General features: G+C 42.7%; 1 protein-coding gene across 2 annotated transcripts in view; it reads left to right on the top strand.

Annotated features, from left to right (window-relative positions):
- The window catches only part of GLIS3 (GLIS family zinc finger 3), a 571,612-nt gene that overhangs the window by 428,105 nt on the left and 122,111 nt on the right, over positions 1-21,396 (top strand). For both annotated transcript variants that reach the window (XM_003420476.4, XM_023539428.2), the window contains exons 5-6: positions 2,919-3,080; positions 10,065-10,175. In XM_003420476.4, the coding sequence (XP_003420524.1) occupies positions 2,919-3,080; positions 10,065-10,175 (273 nt within the window). The remainder of the gene's footprint in view (positions 1-2,918; positions 3,081-10,064; positions 10,176-21,396) is intronic.

The raw sequence follows: 21,396 nt of genomic DNA, 5'->3' as shown, positions 1-21,396 counted from the left end.
ATGGCAAAAGGTATACCTGTCAAAGTAATCCCATTTGGGAATAGGATTTTCTTTCTCTCTTATGTTAATGTGGCAGGTTGCAGGTTTGAACCCACCCCGAGGTACCTTGGAAGAAAGGCCTGGTGACCTGCTTCTGAAAGATCACAACCATGAAAACCTCATGGAGCACAGTCCTCTGACACATGTGGGGGGGCCATGAGTCAGAATCAACTTGATGGCAACTGATTATGGATAATCTTTTTGTTGTCACTTTTCAGCCTGAGGGTGCATATTTTTCTCCATCCTTGTTATTTTTAAATGGTCAAGATGTTTTGAGATGTGGTTCACTTTTACTGACTTACTTGAAATACAACCAACCCCTTTGTCTTTTGAGTATGGCTTCTGTTAACAGTAATAATAGTAGCAATAAGCTGACTTTTAACTGGACATTTTACCAGGCATTTAAGTGGACATATAACTGGAAAAAGCTTAGAAATGTTCGTCTACAGCCAGGGTATTTCTGATCAGGTGGACAGTTTGAGTTAGTTCTAGGACATGTCAGAGGGTTTCCAATCACTCGGTGGTAGATTCGGTGGTCTTGTGTCCTCTGGCCTTCACAGAAGGCTCGATAATCGATTCCAGCATGCTTCCTGACTCCCGTGTGGGGGTCCAATTACCGTAGTCTTCTCTGGGACCAAGACCTGGGGTACTGTGGAAGGGAGTGGATCGAGGTCCTGCCAGATCTGGGTCTGTACCCTTGGAGAGGGTCCCAGAAAGGAATCCACTCCACAAAAAAGCCTTGCTAGGAGCTAAGCTCCAGGCTTGGCATGGCCAAAGCCCCAGTGTGGTCCTCCGGTTGATTCCAAGTTAAATAAGCTGAGCTCCAGGCGCTTGCTCTGAGTCGTTCTTCAGCGAGAACCTAAAAACAGAGGCTTGCTTGGCAGAGCCCTGTTACCTATGAACTGGGGGTTAGCGCTGAGCCCCTTTACTGTCAGATCTGAGACCCACTTGAGAACCTGAGGAAAGGAGCCCCTAAACTCCGGGCTCCTCTTAGCCCTCCTGCCTAGAGCAGCTTAGCATGGTGGGCTCTCCCTCAGCTAGAAAAGTGGTTGGCTTCGTCAGCAGTCAGCTCCTGCTCGGTCTAAATTTATTTTTCTGTGAAATCGAAATTAGGAAAACACCAAAATTATTTTAAGCAAAATATCAAAATTGAAATAAACCAACATATGTCTGTGAAACATGTATAACTCTCAATCAAAAATAAGTGCAACTTTCATAAATTTCTTAAAATACTCCAGCCTACAAAATCTGGACAACTTAAGTAGATGGGTTTGTGGCGTGTTTGATTGTTTGTTCTACTTGGTTCATTATTTGCCAATGAAAATTCAGGTAGGGAACACCTGGCCAGCTGTGGATCACCCCTTCACAAACATACCCTTCACTGTCTCTTGTAATAAGTGAAAGAACCAACACGTTTTCTGACACTTCTTTCAGTAAGTTTCAGTTACGCCTGCTAATTTTGGTCGAAAACCATCTTGAATTTCCTGACTTCCCTTGCATTCTGTCCTATGCCCGGCTCCCCCCGCCCCGCCACACATATGCCTGTACGTCTCTCTAAAAAGTGCGGCTTCTTAATCTCTTTAAACATTTTATGCTTCGTTTCTGGTAGGTTTTTTTTTTTTCCCTTCATATTTCTAAGTTCCTCTTCCAGTGGGAACTCAGATGGGATTAAAACTGTCTAAGTAACGTAAATATTCTAGGGCTTAGCCCCAGAGAGAGAGAGAGAAAGCTCAGTCCTCACCAAGCCTTTATGCTTCTTTTACAGGCTTTCTCCGATACTCTTTTTTTTTTTTTAAATTATTAGATTGTTACTTCAAGGATAGGAATCACTCTGGCCCTATGATAGTAGCTGAAGTTTTGCCCACAAAAAGCATTAAGAAAATATTACCGTCAGAAAGTACTGTTGACGAACCAATGAAGCATTTCTTTGAAATCTTCAACCTTTCAATTCTTCTATTCGTGAATTAGATTACAGAATTTCTTAAATAAAAATAAAAAGTCTTACTTTATTTGGAAAATGATTTAGCGCTCAAGGAATTGTCAGTCTTCCAGTTCCTTTTTAAAACCCCGAACCGGTGGCTGTTCAGTAGACGCCGCCTCGTGGCAACCCCGTGTGTGTCGGAGCAGAACTGGGGTCTCCCTGGCCGATTTGGTGGTCGTAGGTCACCAGGCCTTTCATCTGAGGTGCCTCTGAGTGGACTTGAATCTCCAGCCTTTGGGTTAACAGCCAAGGACTGTAACTATTTGCACCACTGGTCCTTTTGAAAAGCATGTTAAAAACTTTATCTCATTAGGCTTGGCACCACCCTCTGTCTTAAAAAGGGCACTCTTTTGGTTGTTGAAAACCCCTCAAAATATCGTTAAGAAAGTTTATGGCCATAGAGGAGCCAGCCGGCACACACCTTTTTCTTCCTGGATCTTTGGATCTCCAACTCAGCTTTTCTCTCATACGTCACTCTGATTTTTCTTGAGAGTTTATTAGTTGTCAGAAAGTTTCTTCCTTCCTGGTTCCTTCCATTTAGACCAATTTGGAAATGGAAAAGTGTGTTAATTTTTTAATAAATCTTTAAGACATGCGTTACTGTGTTTTTATTAACTGAACCAGATGGCTCACAGTGATTTTTCTCTGACATAAGTAATCACAGAAATCAGTTTGGGACCCAAATCTGGCATGAAAAGTGGCATGGATATCAGCGGGGATATGCCGTTCGCATAAACATGCGGATAATTTTAGAAGCAATATTTGTGACTGTTTGGATTCCATTTTACTTCATCATTTTCGGCCAAGTACAAACTAATGACATTTCTTCTTTTCCTTCCCCCAAGATTCAAGCAGTCAAGGTCCTTCTCAACAACCAAAAATTGTTTTCTCTTTGCAGTTTGAAGGTTGCAAGAAGGCCTTTTCACGGCTCGAAAATCTCAAGATTCACTTGCGCAGCCACACGGGCGAGAAGCCGTATCTGTGCCAGCATCCGGGCTGCCAGAAGGCGTTCAGTAACTCCAGCGACCGCGCCAAGCACCAGCGGACGCACCTGGACACTGTAAGAAGGGTGGGAGCTTTCCAGCTTCTAGCCTGGTCCCCTGGTGTGAGGAAGCGCCCCTCTGATAGTGGGACGCTGAAGGCGTTTGCTTTATGATCTGCAGGTGACAGGGACAAGCTGAGGGCAGCAGGAACCTGGTCAAGGGCCAGAGGCAGCCTGGCTGGCTATTTCGCTTTTCTGTAATTGCGGCCCATCCTAAATATCACAACTGCCTGGGACAGAAGGGCTACTTGGTCACATCTGTGTATAAAGCAAGGACCCCTGATAGCACAGTGGTTAAAGTGCTTGGCTGCTGACTGAAAGGTCGGTGGTTTGAACCCACCATCCTCTCCGTAAAGACTACAGTCTTAGAAACCCCATGGGGCCATTCTACTCTGTCCCATAGGATTACCATGAACCGACTTGATGGTAACGGGTTCGGTTTTGGTGTATAAAGCAAAGGCTTTGTATATTTATACACTTAATGTGTACTTTTATACATTTATACATTTAATGTGTACTTTTATACGTAAAAATTTTACACATTTATATGGATAAATGTGTAAAATTTATACATTATATATATATATATATATATATAATCACAGTGGCTGTAACAATGGGCTCAAAGACAGCAACCACTGTGAGGACGGCGCACGACCAGTACATAGGGTCACTATATGTCGGAACCAACTCGACAGCACCTAACAACAATGTACGTTTATAAGGGCTGTAACATGTTGTTAGGTGCCATCAAGTCAATTCCCACTAAAAGCAGCCCCATGTGACAGAGTAGAACTGCCCCATAGGGTTTTCTAGGCTGTCACCTTTACAGGCACAAATCTGCAGGTCTTTCTCCAGCTGCTGGGTGGGTTTGAACCACCAACCTTTCATTTAGCAGCCAAGTGCTTAACCATCTGCACCCCCTGGGCTCCTGGGCTGAAACATAGTAGATTTAAATACAAAGAATAACTGCTAGAGATTGGACATTAAAGTAAGAATTCACATATCAAGACAGACTAAAATAGACAGGTATTAGACAGGTATTTTATACTATTACTCGCTAGAAATATGAAGCTCTTCTTTTTTTTTTTCTCATCCTGGCTCTTCTTGACGTGAGAACTTTGTGGCTGGCGTGAATTTGGAGGGTAAACCTGACCTTTATTTTCTGACCTGGTTTTTTCACCTTTAAATGACCCACAAAACACCAGCGAATCCTTCCCCAGGGTTGAGTTTTCTCACGCTCCCTGCATGCGTGTTAGCCATGTGTCCTTTCACGTAAACCCACTGAGGACAATTGCTCTGCCTTATTACACCCCTAACCCTCTCAGTGCTGTAACATTTTGCTCCCTGCAAATGTTTTCTGGGCGTCTGGCTTTGATTTTCTCAATTAGGTTAAGAGGCCTTCTTTTGCGTTTCTCAGGCTTTGGTGCTATTTCCCTTACAGAAGGCCAGGTAGACTCCTGCAATTTCACTCCATTTAACAGAGCCATCAGGATAAATATATTACAGGCATCTCAGATCTCTTAGCCCACGTTCTTGCCAATAATGTATTCATGACAGTGCTTTTGCAGTGTTACCGTTCTGATGTCTATTATTAAACTATACCAGAGATGCAGTTTTGAAAAGATACTGTTAGTTCTACATATCTTCTCAGGCATATTTACGATTCTTCTGGTGTTATAGTTGACATATTTATTAAATTTTATATTAGCCTCAATTAGTCATATAAGGAGCCCTGATGGCACAGTGTTTAATAGCTGAGCTGTTAACCAAAAGTCGGCAGTTTGAATCCACCAGCCATTCCTCAGAAGAAAGATGTGGCAGTCTGCTTCCATAAAGATTACAGCCTTGGAAACCCTCTGGGGCAGTTCTACTCTGTCCTATAGGGTTGTTATGAGTTGGAATCAACTTGACAGCAATGAGTTTTTGGTTTTGGGTGTCACAGTGTTTAAGCACCTGGCTGCTAAGCAAAAGATTGGGGAGTCTGAACCCACCAGCCGCTCTGTGGGAGAAAGATGTGACAGTCTGCTTCCATAAAAATGATAGCCTTGGAAACCCTACAGGACAGGTCTACTCTGGCCTGTAAGGTCGCTTTGAGTCAGAATTGACTCAACAGCAGCGAGTTTTTTATTAGTCATATTGATAGAAGTCATTTTAACTATATGTCACATCACCTTTCTAAACAGAATTATCTCATTATATACAGAAATGTGATGGTTTATGGAGATTTGTCTAGTAAATATCTGAAATATAAATACAGCAGCATGGCATACGATGGACCCTTTCTGCCCTAGCTGAATTGAATTCAGTGATGAGAGGTCCAAGAGAATATTAAATGAATAAATTTGGTGGATAAGTGAGATTTTTAAAAGGCAGAAATAGAAAAAAGAATAAATTATGTTAAAAAGCCCTGTTTTGTTATCCCTAAAATGGTCTCGGTAGAATCCAATCAATTTTCCAATTTGTCACTAATCTTTATCATGGAAGGGTGAGCATTCGTGAGACAAGATCGCCTTGAGAAATTGCTTCCCCTATACCTAGTTATCTGTTGTTTGAAAGAACTATTGTGAGGCTAAGTTTTATGGCTCCACAATATTCTTCTTCACTTGGAGCTAATTTTAGCTAATCATTAGGAATTAAAAAAAAGATCTGTTTTTCAAACTTTTGAGGGAAGTTACCGAAGATAATAATTTTATGATTCAGTATAATGTAATAGCTTAAAAACTTGGCTATTAAGAAAAAAAAAAAAAAAAAAAAAAACTCTTCTATTTTTATTTTTGGAAAAAATGTTTCTCTATTAAACCTTCTAAAGCCATCATTTGTCTTTTAAGGTCCAGACTTCTTGTTTAATTTTTTCTACAGTATTTAGCAAATTGCTAAACACTTTAAAAATCATGCAGAAATTAAATACAGCCAGTTTCTGGATTACAAATGAGTTCTGTTTCTAAATCTGTAAGTTGAATTTGTACATAAATCGGAACAGTTAGGTACATTGGTATCTAATGTCAGTTAGTCAAATGTTTGTCTTAGTATACAGTATCTAGTGTACCTTTCTACGCATAAAAGACATTAAAGAAAAGCTTCCAGATACGCTGAGACATCTTTGACATAATAATACACTAATAATAATAATAAGGTTTTGATTCACATGGCAAAGTAGCACCCATCTGTTATTACGAACCATTGTACGTACCTTGAATTTTTAATATAATAAGCTTTATGGTGGCGTAGTGGTTAAGAGCTACAGCTGCTAACCAAAAAGTTGGCAGTTCGAATCCACCAGGTGCTCCTTGGAAACCCTATGGGACAATTCTATTCTGTTCTTCAGGGTCTCTGTGAGTTGGAATTGACTGCGGGGGGGGGGGGGGGGCGGGTAACGGGTCTAGGTTTTTTTTTTTAAATGGGGCTTGGTTCATAACTACAGGTTGTACGTAAGTTGGATATTCGCAAGCTGGGAACTGCCTGTACTTATTTTGAAAAGCAAACTGTAGTTGCTTGAAGAATTTATGATTTAAATTTAGGTCTGTGTTCCTTTCATTGGCTGTCCCTGAATGGCACAAACACTTAAAAGCTTGACTATTAACTGAAAAGTTGGCAGTTCGAACCCACCCAAAGCCATCCAAAGGCACCACACAGGAAGGCCTGGTGATCTGCTTCTGAAGGTCACTGCCTTGAAAACGTGATTCTACTCTGCATATATGGTGTTCCCATGAGTCAGAATGGACTTGACAGCAACTGGCTTGATTTTTGGATTTGATTCCCTTCCATTAAGTACTCCTGTGCTAATGCTAGCAGAATTTTGGATAAAGGGTTTTCCTTAAACTAAATGGATTAAATTTTCTGTACTCATAGGAAAGTAGCTTTCCATAAAGATTGCTGAGTTCATAAGTCTAGCCCTGAAAATTTTTTTAAATTGTACTTCGGATGAAGGTTTACAGAACAAACTAGTTTCTCACTAAACACATTTTGTTTTATGATGCTGGTTAACAACCCCAAGATATGTCAATACTCTCCCTTCTTGACCTTGGGTTCCCTATTACCAGCTTTCCTGTTCCCTCCTGCCTTCTTGTCCTTGACCCTGGGCTGGTGTGCCCCTTTGGTCTCATTTTGTTTTACGGGCCTGTCCAATCTTTGGCTGAAGGGTGAACCTCAGGAGTGACTTCATTACTGAGCTGAACGGGTGTCTCCAGGGGCCATACTCTCAGGGTTTCTGCAGTCTGTCAGGGCAGCAAATCTGGTCTTTCTTTTTGAGTTAGAATTTTATTCTACATTTTTCCTCAGCTCTGTCCGGGACCCTCTATTGTGACCCCTGTCAGAGCAGTCAGTGGTGGTAGCCGGGCACCATCTAGTTGTACTGGACTCAGTCTGGTGGAGGCCGTGGTAGATGTGGTCCCTTAGTCCCCTGAACTTTTTTTTTATTAACTCATTTCTCTATTAGCATCTCAATGTCTAACCAGGGGAAAAATTTTTATAGTACAAATAGAAAATAATGAAAAATATAGCTTAATGAAGTATAACATGCCGTTTAAAGCCTACGTAATCTGAAATAAAGGAACCTTAGTGGTCATTACCATAAAAAAAAAGCTGCTGAAATTTGAATGGCTTTGTGGTGCTCTCATTCAGCTGCTAACCCAAAGGCCAACAGTTCAAACCCACCAGCCACTCTGCAGGAGAAAGATGTGGCAGTCTGCTCTCATGAAGATTAGAGCCTCGGAAACCCTACAGGGCAGTTCTACTCTGTCCTATAGGCTCCCTGTGAGTCAGAATTGACTCGAGGCAATGGGCTTTAACCAGAAATAAAATGGCAAGTACACCAATGCTGCTTGTACCATCCCCTGACACTGCTGTGCGGGCACACTGCTCCCAGGTGGCTTCAGCAAGGGGAGGAGTGACAGCTAGTGGGCAGGAAGGCTGAGTATGCAAGCTTTCTCCAAGACCATCTCAATATCAAACACAAATAATGTTGTTGTTGTTAGCTACTGTTGAGTCGGCCCCCAACTCTTGGCAGCCCTGCACACAACCGTATCAGACTGTTGTGGTCCATAGGGTTTTCACTGGCTGATTTTTCAGAAGTAGATTGCCAGGCCTTTCTTCCTAGTCCGTCTTTGTCTGGAAGCTCTGCTGAAACCTGTTTAGCATCATAGCAACACTTCAAGCCTTCACTGACAGATGGGCGGTGACCACGCATGAGGGGCATTGGCTGGGAATCCAACCTGGGTCTCCTGCATAGAAGGTGAGACGTCTACCACTGAACCACTGCTGTCCCCACAAATAACATTACCCAGTTCCTTTCTTTCAAACCCATATGATAGTGATCACGATGATAATAAAGGCGTTGATTGGTATAACAATTCAATGCTCACAAAGCCTTTTTACGCGCGATGTCTCCTCTGATGCTCAAGACATGAGCTTATGTAGTCAGTCACAGGACAGCCAGTACAGATATGGGCCAGTTGCTCCCGTAAAGCAAGATTAAGGTAGGGAAGGCTAGTGCAAGAAAGCCTTGGGGATTTGGGAGAGATTTCAGGATAAAGAAAATCTATGCTTACCCAATAGAAACTCCTTGGCAAATGCCTTTAGCCCAAAACTGCTTAACCTTTATAAAAACTGTGAGGCTCTGTGAGCCTGGCTCATCTGTTTTTCATCGTTGGCCCCTAATATGTAACACAGCTCCCAACGCATCATGGAAGCATCAGAGCTGTTGGACGATTCAGCCAACTAATTAATCAGTAAATGAACCAACAAGTAACCATTGCTGCTGAGTCAGACCCAACCTGTGGCGACCCCATGTGGCCAGAGTAGAACTGTGATCTGTAGGGTTTTCAGTGACTGATTTTTTGCCAGGAGATCACCAGGCCTTTCTCTTGACTCCATCCTCCAGCCTTTCAGTTAGCAGCCAGGCGCCTTAACCATTTGCATGAAACATAGTTAATCCTGTGCTTTTTTTTTTTTCTTCTTCCCAGTTCATGGAATAAGCAAAACATTTTGATGTATTTCGTAAGTGAAGAGCCATGGTCTCAAATTCTTGCTGTGAATTTTGTCATTACCGTAGGTGCTGAAATTTGAATGGCCTTGTGGTGCTCTCATTCATTCGTTGCTAACTGTTATGTATCAGGAAACCCTGGTGGTGCGGTGGTGAAGAGCTATGGCTACTAACCAAAAGGTTGGCAGTTCGAATCCACCAGGCGCTACTTGGAAACCCTACGGGGCAGTTCTACTCTGTCCTGTGGGGTCGCTATGAGTCGGAATCTACTTGATGGCGGTGTTTTTTTGGTTTTTTGTTTTTTAATGTGCCAAGCACCAGCGATGCAGAAGTAAAAGTGCCTAGATCCAGCCTTAGATTCATTCCTCACACCTCCAGGAACAGGGGGTAATCAGAACAGCCAAAACTTGTTTCCTCATCTTGCTCAGCCAAGGGTTTACCCTCACAACCCAGGCTCCGCACCAGGGCTTCTCTGCAGCTAAGGCTATAATAACGTTTCTCTGATTTCTCTTGTCTGTTGTTCAGAAATCTCCCGTCTCCTACTCACTTTGTACTAATTTTCCTTCTTAATTCTCTCTCTCTCTGAATCAGGTTTCTTCTGAAACACACCCAGTCTTTTCTGGACTTTTCTACAGCTTCTTTACCTGCACCCTTAAAGAGTATGTCTTTGCTAGTTTCTGACAGTACCAGAGATTGTACTCAGGGGAACATCACTGTAAGTATGACTGGAGATGCCTACGAATAATTTCCACACTGAAAGAGGCTGCAAGAGTTATGTCTGGCGTGTACTCTAATGCGGTCTCTTAAAAATCATTGAAGATAGGCCACCTCTGTTTCTTGAAAGTTTCTCCTTTTTGCTGTCATGCAAAATTATTGGGCTTTCTAATTGAAATGCATGAGTATTACCCAGAATTCCCATTAGCTGGCTGTTCATACTCTGAAGTCAATAGTCTCTGAGTAAACCCTTCCATGATTCTGTTTACCATGTACCCACAGATGTTTCTTTCTTTCTCATTCAGAAACCGTACGCTTGTCAAATTCCAGGATGCTCCAAACGCTACACCGACCCGAGCTCCCTCAGAAAACACGTGAAGGCACATTCTTCCAAAGACCAACAAGTGAGGAAAAAGGTAATTTCAAAAGAGAAATTTTTCCAGCCCGGAAAAACACATCTAAATGACTCTTGCAGTGCTGGGAGCTTCTGTAGGACGTTGGGAATTCTTTACATTCCTCAAGGTGCACCATGCTTCAGACTGTTTGAGGAGGGAACTCTTCCATGAAGTATCAAGACTGTGGTTTGTATCGCTAATGTAGTCAGATAGGAATCTCCGGGGATGCCTTGTATAATAGAAATCAGAGGAAACTAGTGAAAAGTCACCTTAATTGGAAAGTCACACATTATGAAAATCTAGTCTAAATAGCTAAAGAAAATGGAATTGGAGTAAACAACAACAACAAAAAAAACCCTTTCTCCAGATTAGCACTTTTTCTTAATGTAACACTTGGATGAAATGATTTTAGCTCTGATGACAAAGGAGGATGGTCCTGAGATGAGTAAATATAGCACACCCCTCACTTTCAACTTAAAAAAACACATTTCTTAATAGATTGTTATTGCTGCTAGTTGCCTTGGAATCGCCTGTGACTCCTGGTGACCTTACGTACAACGTAACAAAGCATTGTCTGCTCCTGCACCATCTTCATGGTCTTTGGCATGTTTGAGTCCATTGTTACGGCTATCATGTAGTGTCTTCAAACCAAGGGGGCTCATCTTCCAGAACTTCATCAGATAATATTCTCTTAATAGATACTGTGTATGAAAATTTGAAAAAAGGAACTGAACCTAAAATCCCTTTAATATCAGTAAGGGTTTACTACATCTTTAGAAGTTCATAAAAATTATCATCTCTCAGATATAGAAGAAATGTTAAAAATCAACCAGAGACCCACCTGACTTGTTGCTCTGCCAGCCTCATGGAAGATCTCCATCAAGTGGTTGGCCACACTGTGCTTGAACTCCTCTAGAGCTGAGGAGCTCACTACTTTTCAAGGAGTTTGCTAAGAATTTCAGAATTTGAATTTTTGGAGCAACAAGTATCTTCTGGCCATGACAGAAAGCAAGTTGAGCTAACCTTGGCTCTTTGAGTGTTTCATTTCTGTTGAGATGGATATCTGATTTATTTAAGGATTCTTCATAACAAATTTAAGGATCGTTTCAGATTCATCTTGCTTCAATTGATTGAACACCATGGCTGGCATTTTCAGGTTACTGTGATTTCTACTTATAAATCTTGCATTCCTTCATGATTTATAGGGATTTAACACTTTTATGTTGGGAAATCATATCTAATCTCTGTTACTTGAGTTTTTCTTTCTTTGGAGGTGTTAGCACGGTGTTCGCTGAGGGCTCGTATATGGAAAGAATTTGACCTCTTCCCTGTGTGGTAGAAAAATGCCCAATTAAAAGGATTTGAGAGATACCCTTAATTGCACACAAAGTCTCTCCTGTAAGTCCGTTGTCAGAATTGCTTATTTTTTTTCTCTAGAAGCATAGTTAAATCCGTTTATGTCTGATGTGTATCACCATTTAGCATGGATTGGATCTGCTCTTTTATTTTAGAAGAGTTAAGGAACTAACTGCTAAATGAATTAGTAATGTACATAAAATTGTAAGGGGGTTACTAATCTTCCTAAAGTAACACTCCATTGCCATCTTCACAGTCATCCTTATGTTGGAGCCCACTGTTGGGGCCCTTGTGTCCATCCATCTCATGGAGGGTTTCCCCTTGTTTTCATTTACCAACCATGATGTCCTTTCCTAGCGATTAATCTCTCCTGAAGATGTGTACAAAGTAAGTGAGCCAAACAAAGACTCAACATCCTAGTTTCTAAGGAGCATTCTCCTTGTAACTGTTGCGTATTTTAAGTATTTCTGCAGAACCACTGTTCAATGTTTTTCTCTCATTATTTGCACACGTCTTATAAAACTTGCAATAATGAATTCTGTATGTTAAAAAAAAAAAAAAAGAGACCCTCCTAGATGAAAGTATTGTTTCCTTAAGTCTGACCGATCACCATCCTCAAGTTGTCCCAAATGGGCGAGGTTTTCCTCAAAGAGCAAATCTATCATAAGATTGAAGAACAACTCATAGAGAGTAACAATTTTTGTGGATGTGAAAGAGCACATGTCCTGTATCTAGACAGATAAGCAACAATATGATACTCAGTTAAGGAGGTAACCTAGGTTGACAGTAAATATAGAAATGTAATGGAATATTTTCAGGAATTATTAGCAGTTCCACCTCTATTTAAAAGAAGAGAGTATTTTTGATTGTGTGAAAGGCTTTTTTTGTGTGTGTGCATCGGGTGAAAGGTTACAGAGCAAATTAGGTTCCCATTCCATAGTTTGTACATAAAGTGTTTCCTGGCTATAAAAACAGCTCGCATGAGGGTGGCGTCTGCCCTCCTCTAACTTCACAAGGGGGAAAGAGAATCAAGATCAACAGCCCAAGGCTGATTCTTATGAGGCGGGGGTCAGACAGGCCTCCTCTCTCTGCCATATTTACCAATTCCGACACCAGCCGTCCCTCCCACGGCACTCTCTACTTCTCTGGTAGGTTCTATGATTCATTGCAGTGGCCACACAGAACTCACAGACCATACACATGATTATGAGGTTTATTAGGGAAGTTAACAGGTTACAATTCAGGTTCAGGAACACTCAGAATACAGTTCTTCCATCAGAACAGCCTCTTCCCAGTCATGCTGTCAGGCGTGCCTTTCTTGGCCCTCAACCTCTGCTCAAAGGCACTCAGCTTTCTCTCTCCATGGGTGGGGAAGCCCACCACACCATCTCCTGCTGCCAGATCTTTGCTGCCAGGTCTCTCTTGCCACTGCTTCTCAGTGTCTTCAGGGTTACAGCTCTCTCTCTCTCTCTCAGTCTCCTACTTCTAGAAGCTTCTCAGTGCAGGGATCCGGGGTCCAAAGGGCGTGCTGGCTCCTGGCTGTTCTTCCTGGTATGCTGGAATTCTCCTTCCTGGGTCTGGGATGGCTCATTTCAAGCCCAGCGGGATGACAAAACTGACCAATGACCCTACTGCACAATCCCACCCAATCACTTGGGTGGATGTTACAAAACCATGGCTAGGAAGGCACACAAAAGTGATCTCAGGGACCACAATGGCCTTGGCTTCATTCCCCACAATGTGTCAGTACTCTCCCCATTTCTGCCCTGGGATCCCCATATCCTTTTGTCCTGATTTTCTACCTCTTCCTGCCTTCTCATCTTTCCTTTTGGGTAAATATTGCCCTTTTGGTATCGTATAATTGATCGTTCTAAGGAACACATTCCTCTCAGGTTTTATTGTTTATTTTATGGGCTTGTCTGTTGTTTGACTGGAAGGTGGTCTCTGGGAATGACTTCAGTTCCAAGTCAGAATAATGTCTTAGGGCCGTAGTCTGAAAGGTTCTTCCAGTCTCTGTCAGACCAGTAAGTCTGATCTTTTTTGTGAATTTGATTTTTTGTTCTACACTTTTCTCCCACTCTGTCCAGGATGCTCTGTTGTGATCCTAGTCAAAGTGGTTGGTAGTGGTAGCCAGGCACCATCTAGTTCTTCTGGTCTCAGGGTCTTGTAGGTTGTGGTTCATGTGTCCCATAAGTCCTTTGGACTCATTAGTCCCTTGAGTCTGGGTTTTTCCACTTTCTTTTGCTCTGAAATGGGACAGACCAATGATTGTGTCTTAGATGGCTGCTTGCAAGCTTTTAAGACCCCAGATGCTAGTCTGTATGAAAGATTCTTGACGCATAATTGAAAAAAGAAAAACCGACCTTGAGACAGCAAAATATAATTTTATAGACAATTTACAGACAGCCTTCAAAAGGCAAGTTAGATAATAAGGATATGTATACGGGGAACAGTATTATAATCTACATCAAATACTGCAGTGTCCGATTTTACTTTCGTCTTACCTAAAATGAGGTATCATCTCTCAGGTAAGTTAGCTTTGGGTGCTCACTTGGTTTCCTGCAAGTGATTGGATTGATTTTTATTGCCCAGCCTCACTGACAAGGTCGTGGTGTTTACTTTCTGAATTTTAGCCTGCCTTTTTATCTGAAGATTTTAAAAATTCTTTATGAACCTGGAATGGGTTAATTTGTGGAAATTCAAAGGGTGAAAGTTGCTCTGTCCAACAACAACAATGACGAAAAGGAAATGTTACTCCCAGTAGAAGCAATGCTGATAAACCCCAAATTGGTGGATTTACATTTTCAAGTCTCTCACTGGTACACCGGCATGGAATACTTAAATGGTAAAATGCTGTTACTAGACCTTGGAGAAATTGTAATTGCGAACTCACATCAGGCCTTGGTATTTGAAATATTTCCTGGCAGCCATAATTAAAGAAAAAAAAAAGTAAGAAACAATAAACCTTTTAAGGCAGAATTAAGATTATTTACGACTTTAATTAAAAATTGAAAACTGGCATCGTTTCAAAAAAGCCTTTACAAAAAATGTGAATTCATCAAAAATAACCATAAAAATTCCAAGGTGATAAAGGTGCAGTGAAGTAATGGCCCCAGCCCTGGGGAATTGTTTTGTTGAAAGAATAAAACTCTTTTCTGTCACACCCGGTTAGTCATGGACTCCTTCAATATACCCTGCCTGCCTGCCTGTAATCCTCTTTTTAACCTCCCCCTGAACACTAAATGACATTATTTTGGTCTTAACATTGCCGGCTGTATGAGGCTGTACTCTGAATTGGGGCCAGGACAAGGCACCCTCAGCCACAGGACAACAGTGTATCACACAGGACAGACATTTCATAAGTAATGCCCTGGTCGCAGACATGTGTCCTTTTCCACACCTATTGGATCCCACTGAAAATCAAGAAAACCCATTACCTATTGCCATCAAGTCCATTCTGACTCTTGGCGACCTTACAGGATGAGTAGAACTGCCCCATGGGTTTTTTAAACTGTAATCTTTTTTTTTTTTTTTTTAATTATACTTTAGATGAAGGTTTACAGAGCAAACTAGTTTCTCATTAAATAATTAGTATACATACTGTTTTATGACACTGGTTGCCAACCCCCTGACCTGCCAGCACCCTCACTTTCTCCACCTTGGGTTCCCCATTACCACCTTTTCTGTCCCCTCCTGCCTTCTCATCCTTGTCCTTGGGCTGGTTTGCCCATTTAGTCTTATTTTGTTTTATGGGCCTGTCTAATCTTTGGCTGAAGAGTGAACCTCAGGAGTGACTTCAGTACTGAGCTAAAAGGGTGTCCAGGGGTCGTACTCCCAGTCCCTGTCAGAATGGCAAGTCTGGTCTTTTTTTGTGAGTTAGAATTTTGTGCTACATTTTTCTCCAGCTCTTCCCGGATCCTCTACCGTGATCCCTGTCAGAGCCCCTAGACTGCAATCTTTACAGCCTAGAGTCATCGAGAAAAAGGAAGACCCTCAAGGAGGTGGATTGATACAGTGGCTGCAACAATGGGTTCAAGCATAACAGTGATAGTGAGGATGGCTCAGGACCGGGCAGTGTTTCCTTCTGTTGTACATAGAGTCCCTGTGAGTCGGAACCAACCTGACAGCACCTGACAGCAACAGTCTTTAGGAGGGAAGATTGCCAGGTCTTTCTCCTGCTGAGCCGCTGGTGGGTTTGAACTGCCAATCTTTCAAGTTAGCAGCTGTGTGCTTAACCGCTGTGCCACCTGGCCTCCCTGAAAATCGAGAAGAACCTGAAATCTCAGTGAAATATTTATTTAAGCTGCCAAAAGAAAGAAGGAGAAGAAGAAGAAGAAAAAAAAAAAAACTCTTCTGCAAAGGAATTGGAATAATTTGGCTCACTGCACGCAGAGCAAACTTTTCTCTTTGCATAATGCGTGCACACCCACACAGCCATCAGTCGCTGTACAGATGTCTTCCTTCAGATGCACTTTGCAGATCTTTGAGTCCATTCATTAAGTAGAAGGCCACACAGAGAAGTGAGAAGCGAACACGTGCGCCACCAGCTCTGGTCTCCACTGAGAATAGGATTTAGCCTGTAGAGCAAAAGGCAGACTGTGTCCTTCAGTGCTGGCTGAGAATGAGTGGGTGAAATCAGAGAAAACGAAGGCAGCTTACCACTGGAAATTTTCCTCAAGGCTGTGAGATTTATAGAGTTTTTCATTTTCACCTCGTCAGCACTGGAAGCTGGGAGTTCTCCTTCAACTCTACCCTGCTATCAAAATGGACTTTTAAAAAAGCAAATGCAAAGAATGCCAGGCCAAAAGCTAGAGGCTACATGAGCCTTCTGTCCCACGCTGCCACAAAGACTCCAGACTTGGGGTGTGCTATGTTCAGTGTTTGTCAAACACCGACCTTTTAACACGCGCCATGGCTGACGACTTACTTTTGCAACCTCGACCTCGGCTGTTACAGAACAAGCATCATATTTGAAATGTGTGTGAATGCGACAACATGCGTTTGTATTTTCTACTTAGAGAAACAGCTTTGTATGTATAGCTTTCTGGAGAGCAGCTTATTGAATGCAACTTTCTCTTCCTGTTAAACTGGCAGTTCTTTGGGGTCTATTCAGAGCCACCACCATGTACACTCAAAACTATGAACAGTTGCATGAAATACCACCTCAGGGGCAGTGGTGGTTCAGTGGTAGAATTCTCACCTTCCATGCAAGAGACCCAGGTTCGATTCCCAGCCAGCGCACCTCCTTCGCAGCCACCACCTACCTGTCAATGGAGGTTTGTGTGTTGTGTTAGTGCTGAACGGTTTTTTTTGAAGATTCCAGACTAAGACAGACTAGGAAGAAAAGCCTAGTGATCTACTTCTGAAGATCTTTTGCATCATGGGCAATGTGGCAGGTAACATGCATGAGTGGGCACACAACTATGGGGCTTCCCAGATTTCGACAGCACCCCCTCACTTTTCCCTCTTGTTTCCCTTGGGACAAAATTAATGATGGAATGACAGTAATAGGCCCATATCATGGATATACCTTTTCCAAATGAGCTAGCTCCATCCCTCCCCTTCACATTTAAGAACCCATACTGGAATACATAGCAACCCCATAGGACAGAGCAGAACTGCCCCATAGGGTTTCCTAGGCTGTCACCTTTATGGAAGCAGATCACCAGGTCTTTCTTTTGCTGGGTGGGTTTGAACAGCCAACTTTTCAGTTAGCAGCCAAGTGCTTAACTGTTGTGCTACCAGGGACTCGAAAGCACCTGACAGCATTGGAATACAAGTTTGGTGGTGCTGTCATGGGGTGACGTTGAAACAGCCCTGATATTTTTTTAAGTTAGTCACTTATGAACTTCTGTTGTTGTTAGGTGCCATTGAGTCACTTCCGACTCATAGCAACCCTGAGTACAACAGAACAAAACACTGCCCAGTCCTGTGCCATCCTCACAATTGTTGTTCTGCTTAAGCCTATTGTTGCAAACACTGTGTCAAACTTCTATACCGTAGCAATTGTTGGTGACAAATTACTTGCCTCACACCTCAGAATGATGGTGAGCGGGCGGACTGGATTATTACCCGATGACCGTGATGCGTCTGGTTCGAGCAAGTGATTTCAAGGAAGGCTCTGAAAGACACTTTTGTAAGACAGACATTTTGGTTAAAAATAGTGATAACTAATTAATAATGAAATTTAAATGAAAAGCAAATCAAGTTACATTTAACCCTTTGCCAATAGCACAGATTTGGAGTTGAAACCAGTTGCCTGGAAGCGTCTATTTTGAGTTGGCCCAGTATGAGGCCAGCTATGCTTTCCAGTGCGTTTCGATGCTGCCTGGTGAGAGGAGCTGTTGGAAAGTTGCTGAGAATTCATATTTGGGGGGGAGGTTGTCAACAAGAGTGAGCAGTTCTCTTCCTTTCTAGAGAGATCAGAAACACCCGCCCTCTGACTGGTGTAAATGGTTAAGCACTGGACTGCTGTCCAAAAGGTTGGTGGTTTAAAACCCACCCAGAGGCACCTCGGAAGAAAGCCCTGATGATCTGCTTCCAAAAGGTCACAGCTTTGAAAACTCTGTGGAACAGCCCTACTCTGCACCCACAGGGCTGCCACCAGTCAGAATCGGCCAGGCAGCAACGAACCAACAGCAGTTACTAGCGTCTCTCAGGTGGTGGTTCTAAAAAGCAGTACTTCTCCAGGTGTGCTCTTTGGAACACATTCTACAGGTTATTGTTAGTCATTACTTTACAGAAGTTTTTTGCAGGCATATATGTTTGGGAAACACAGGGTTAAACAGTATTTAATGGTTTCCTTCTTGAAAATCCTTACACACAACACAACAGTTGGCGCCGAGTCCACTCGTACTTATGGCGACTCCGTGTATGTCGGAGTAGAACTGTCCTCCACGGGATTTCAGTGACTGATTTCCGGAAGTAGGTCATCAGGTCTTTCTTCCTCATTTTATTTTTCTTCCCCCCTAAAATTCTTAATTGGGACAGGAAAATAGGGGTGTTTGGCACTGCTCTGGCCAACTAGAGGACCTCGTGATGGCTGCTCTAATGAGCGGCTTGGGTTGTACAGTACCTGGCACAGCTACCTGATGGAACAGCTCCTGTTTTGATTGATTGACTGACAGGAGCCTTCTAAGCTTCTCCTTCCTTTTCTCTTGTTAGATTTTGTGGCTTGTTGATGAGAACGATTTTGGAATGAAAGCACTTAGCTCAGACTCTTGCCTAAATATAGTGTTCTAGAATATCACGACACAGCTCACCTCGTCCTTCCCAGGCTTCTCTGCTTCCAAAGTGCCTACGTCTCTCCTGTAATTCCTTGTCTCTCTGGTCGTTCTCTCTTGTGTCCCCTTTCAGCTTCAGTTGAGCTTTGTTTTTAATATCCATGGGTGATATTTGCCCATTTGTTTGTATCTTGGCTCTCTGAGCTGTGAAGGTTTATTTTCAGGGTGACTTCACACAAAGACTTGGATCAAGTTGATATGAAAACTTCATGGTGGATGCTGGGCAGGTGGCCCTGTCTTGGAGAAGTGTTTGAGTTGGATGCCAGGAGATCCGGGCTTCTTTTAAGCAGTGCCATGAATTGCTTCGTGACTTAGCTTAGGTTACATCCCCTTGGTTTTTCCATTTTCTTGTCTTCCAGCTAGCTTGAAAAGCAAACACAGGGCCCCTGAAGTGGAAGGTGAGCTAATTCCGTAGAAAGCATTGTTAGATCATGTGACTGCCATCCACGGCCGTCTCTTGTGGCTGACAACAGGACAGCAGTGTCCGTGGAAGTTTTTTCCTTTCTGAGGACTGTGTATTCTTGTACGTGAAGTCATCTTCAGCCATTACTAGAGCTAGTCTTTTTGGAGAATATGGACGCTTGGGTGACAGTGCAGAAAAGGGGGAGGAAGCTGCCACCCAAACCAGGGAGAATTAAAATCAAACTTGAGCCTGTGCTCTTTGGTTTGTTCAGGGGTTATTAACTTGGGGCCCAGGGAGCATAGAGATGTATACAGACGGATGGACTTGAGGAAATTCATGAGCTTCCAGAAATTATATGCAAAATGCGTTTTTTTCTAGGGAGAAGCTCCATAGATTTCATTGACTCTCCAACTAAGACCTTTTGAGCCAAAAGAAATGCAAGGGTCCTGGTGATGGCTTTACCTGGCTTTAGTTAAAAACCAAACCAAACCCACTGCCATCAAGTCAATTCTGACTCATAGCGACCCTATAGGACAGAGTAGAACTGCCCAATAGAGTTTCCAAGGAGCACCTGGCAGATTCGAACTGCCGACCTCTTCGTTAGCAGCCGTAGCACTTAACCACTACGCCACCAGGGTTTCCTTGGCTTTAGTTACAGGTCCCAAAAAGACTTTACCCAACTAAGAACCTATGACTGTTGTGCCCTGGAGGACCAAATCCAAATGATACAGATTTCAAATTTCAAATTATTCAACCTTTACTTAGACATTAAAGAGTCCTGGTGGTGTAGTGATTAAGCACTCAGCTCAGTGGTTCCATGGAAGAAAAGACCTGGTGATCTGCTTCCGTGAAGATTATAGCCTTGAGTTATAAAGAAACTGTTTTACGTTCTACTTTAGTGAGTAGCATTTGGGGTCTTTAAAGCTTATGAGCGGCCATCTAAGATGCTCCACTGGTCTCACCCCATCAGGAGCAAGGGAGAATGAAGAAAACTAGAGATACAAGGGAAAGATTAGTCCAAAGGACTAATGGACCACAACTACCATGGTCTCCAGCAGACTGAATCCAGTACAACTAGATGGTGCCCGGCTACCACCACCGACTGCTCTGATGGGGTTACAATAGAGGGTCTGGACAGAGCTGCAGAAAAATGTAGAACAAAGTTCTAACTCACAAAAAAAGATCAGACTTACTGGCCTGACAGAGACTGGAGAAATTCTGAGAGTATGGCCCCATGACACCCTTATAGCTCAGTAACAAAATTGCTCCTGAGGTTCACCCTTCAGCCAAAGATTAGACAGGCCCGTAAAACAAAATGAGACTAAATGGGCACACCAGCCCAAGGTCAAGGACAAGAAGGCAGAAGGGGACAAGCGAGCTGGCAAAGAGAAAGCCAAAGTTGAGAAGGAAGAGCATTGACATGCGCTGGGGTTGGCAACCAATGCCACAGAACCATATGTATATTAATTGGTTAATGAGAAACTTGTTTGCTGTGTAAACCTTCATCTGAAGTACAATAAAAATAAAAGAAAAAGATTGCAGCCTTGGAAGCCCGATGGGGCAGTTCTACTCTGTCCTATAGGGTTATTATGAATTGGAATCAACTTGATGGCACACAGCAAGAAGACATTTACTATGTGTCTGATATTTTGCCAAGTGCTCTGGTATACAAAAATGGTAAGATCTGCCCCTTTCTCTTGAGGCAATCAGAGATGTTAATGCTGAAGTGTGACAAGGGGTAAACCAAAAACACCAGTGTTATTGCCATCGAGTGGATTCTAACTCATAGAGACCCTATAGAACAAAGTAGAATAGCCCCATAGCGTTTCCAAAGAGCAGCTGGTGGATTTGAACTGTCAACCTTTTGGTTAACAGCAGCTCCTAACCACTGCACCAGCAGGGCTCCAAGAGGGGGTGCTGATTGTATAGATGGCAAACCACAGTGCTGACTGGAGGTACACCAGAAGCCATTGCACCAATTAGGACTGCGTACACTTTTCAGGATCGAATAGAGGCTTGGGCAAGAGTAGTGGCAGCTGGAATAAAAACAAGTGGACAGGAAGTGGTGATGGATTGAATGCTGGGGTGAGGGAAGGGAAAAGTCAAGATGGCTGCAGGGTTCCTAGGTTCTGGGATTGGATGAAAAGTGAAACATAGGAAGGAAGGAGGAAAGGGTATGCTTGACAAGACCATGATAGAT

Source organism: Loxodonta africana, chromosome 9, assembly GCF_030014295.1.
Source record: "Loxodonta africana isolate mLoxAfr1 chromosome 9, mLoxAfr1.hap2, whole genome shotgun sequence".
Classification (NCBI taxonomy): domain Eukaryota; kingdom Metazoa; phylum Chordata; class Mammalia; order Proboscidea; family Elephantidae; genus Loxodonta; species Loxodonta africana.
This window is presented reverse-complemented; position numbering and strand designations above follow the sequence as displayed.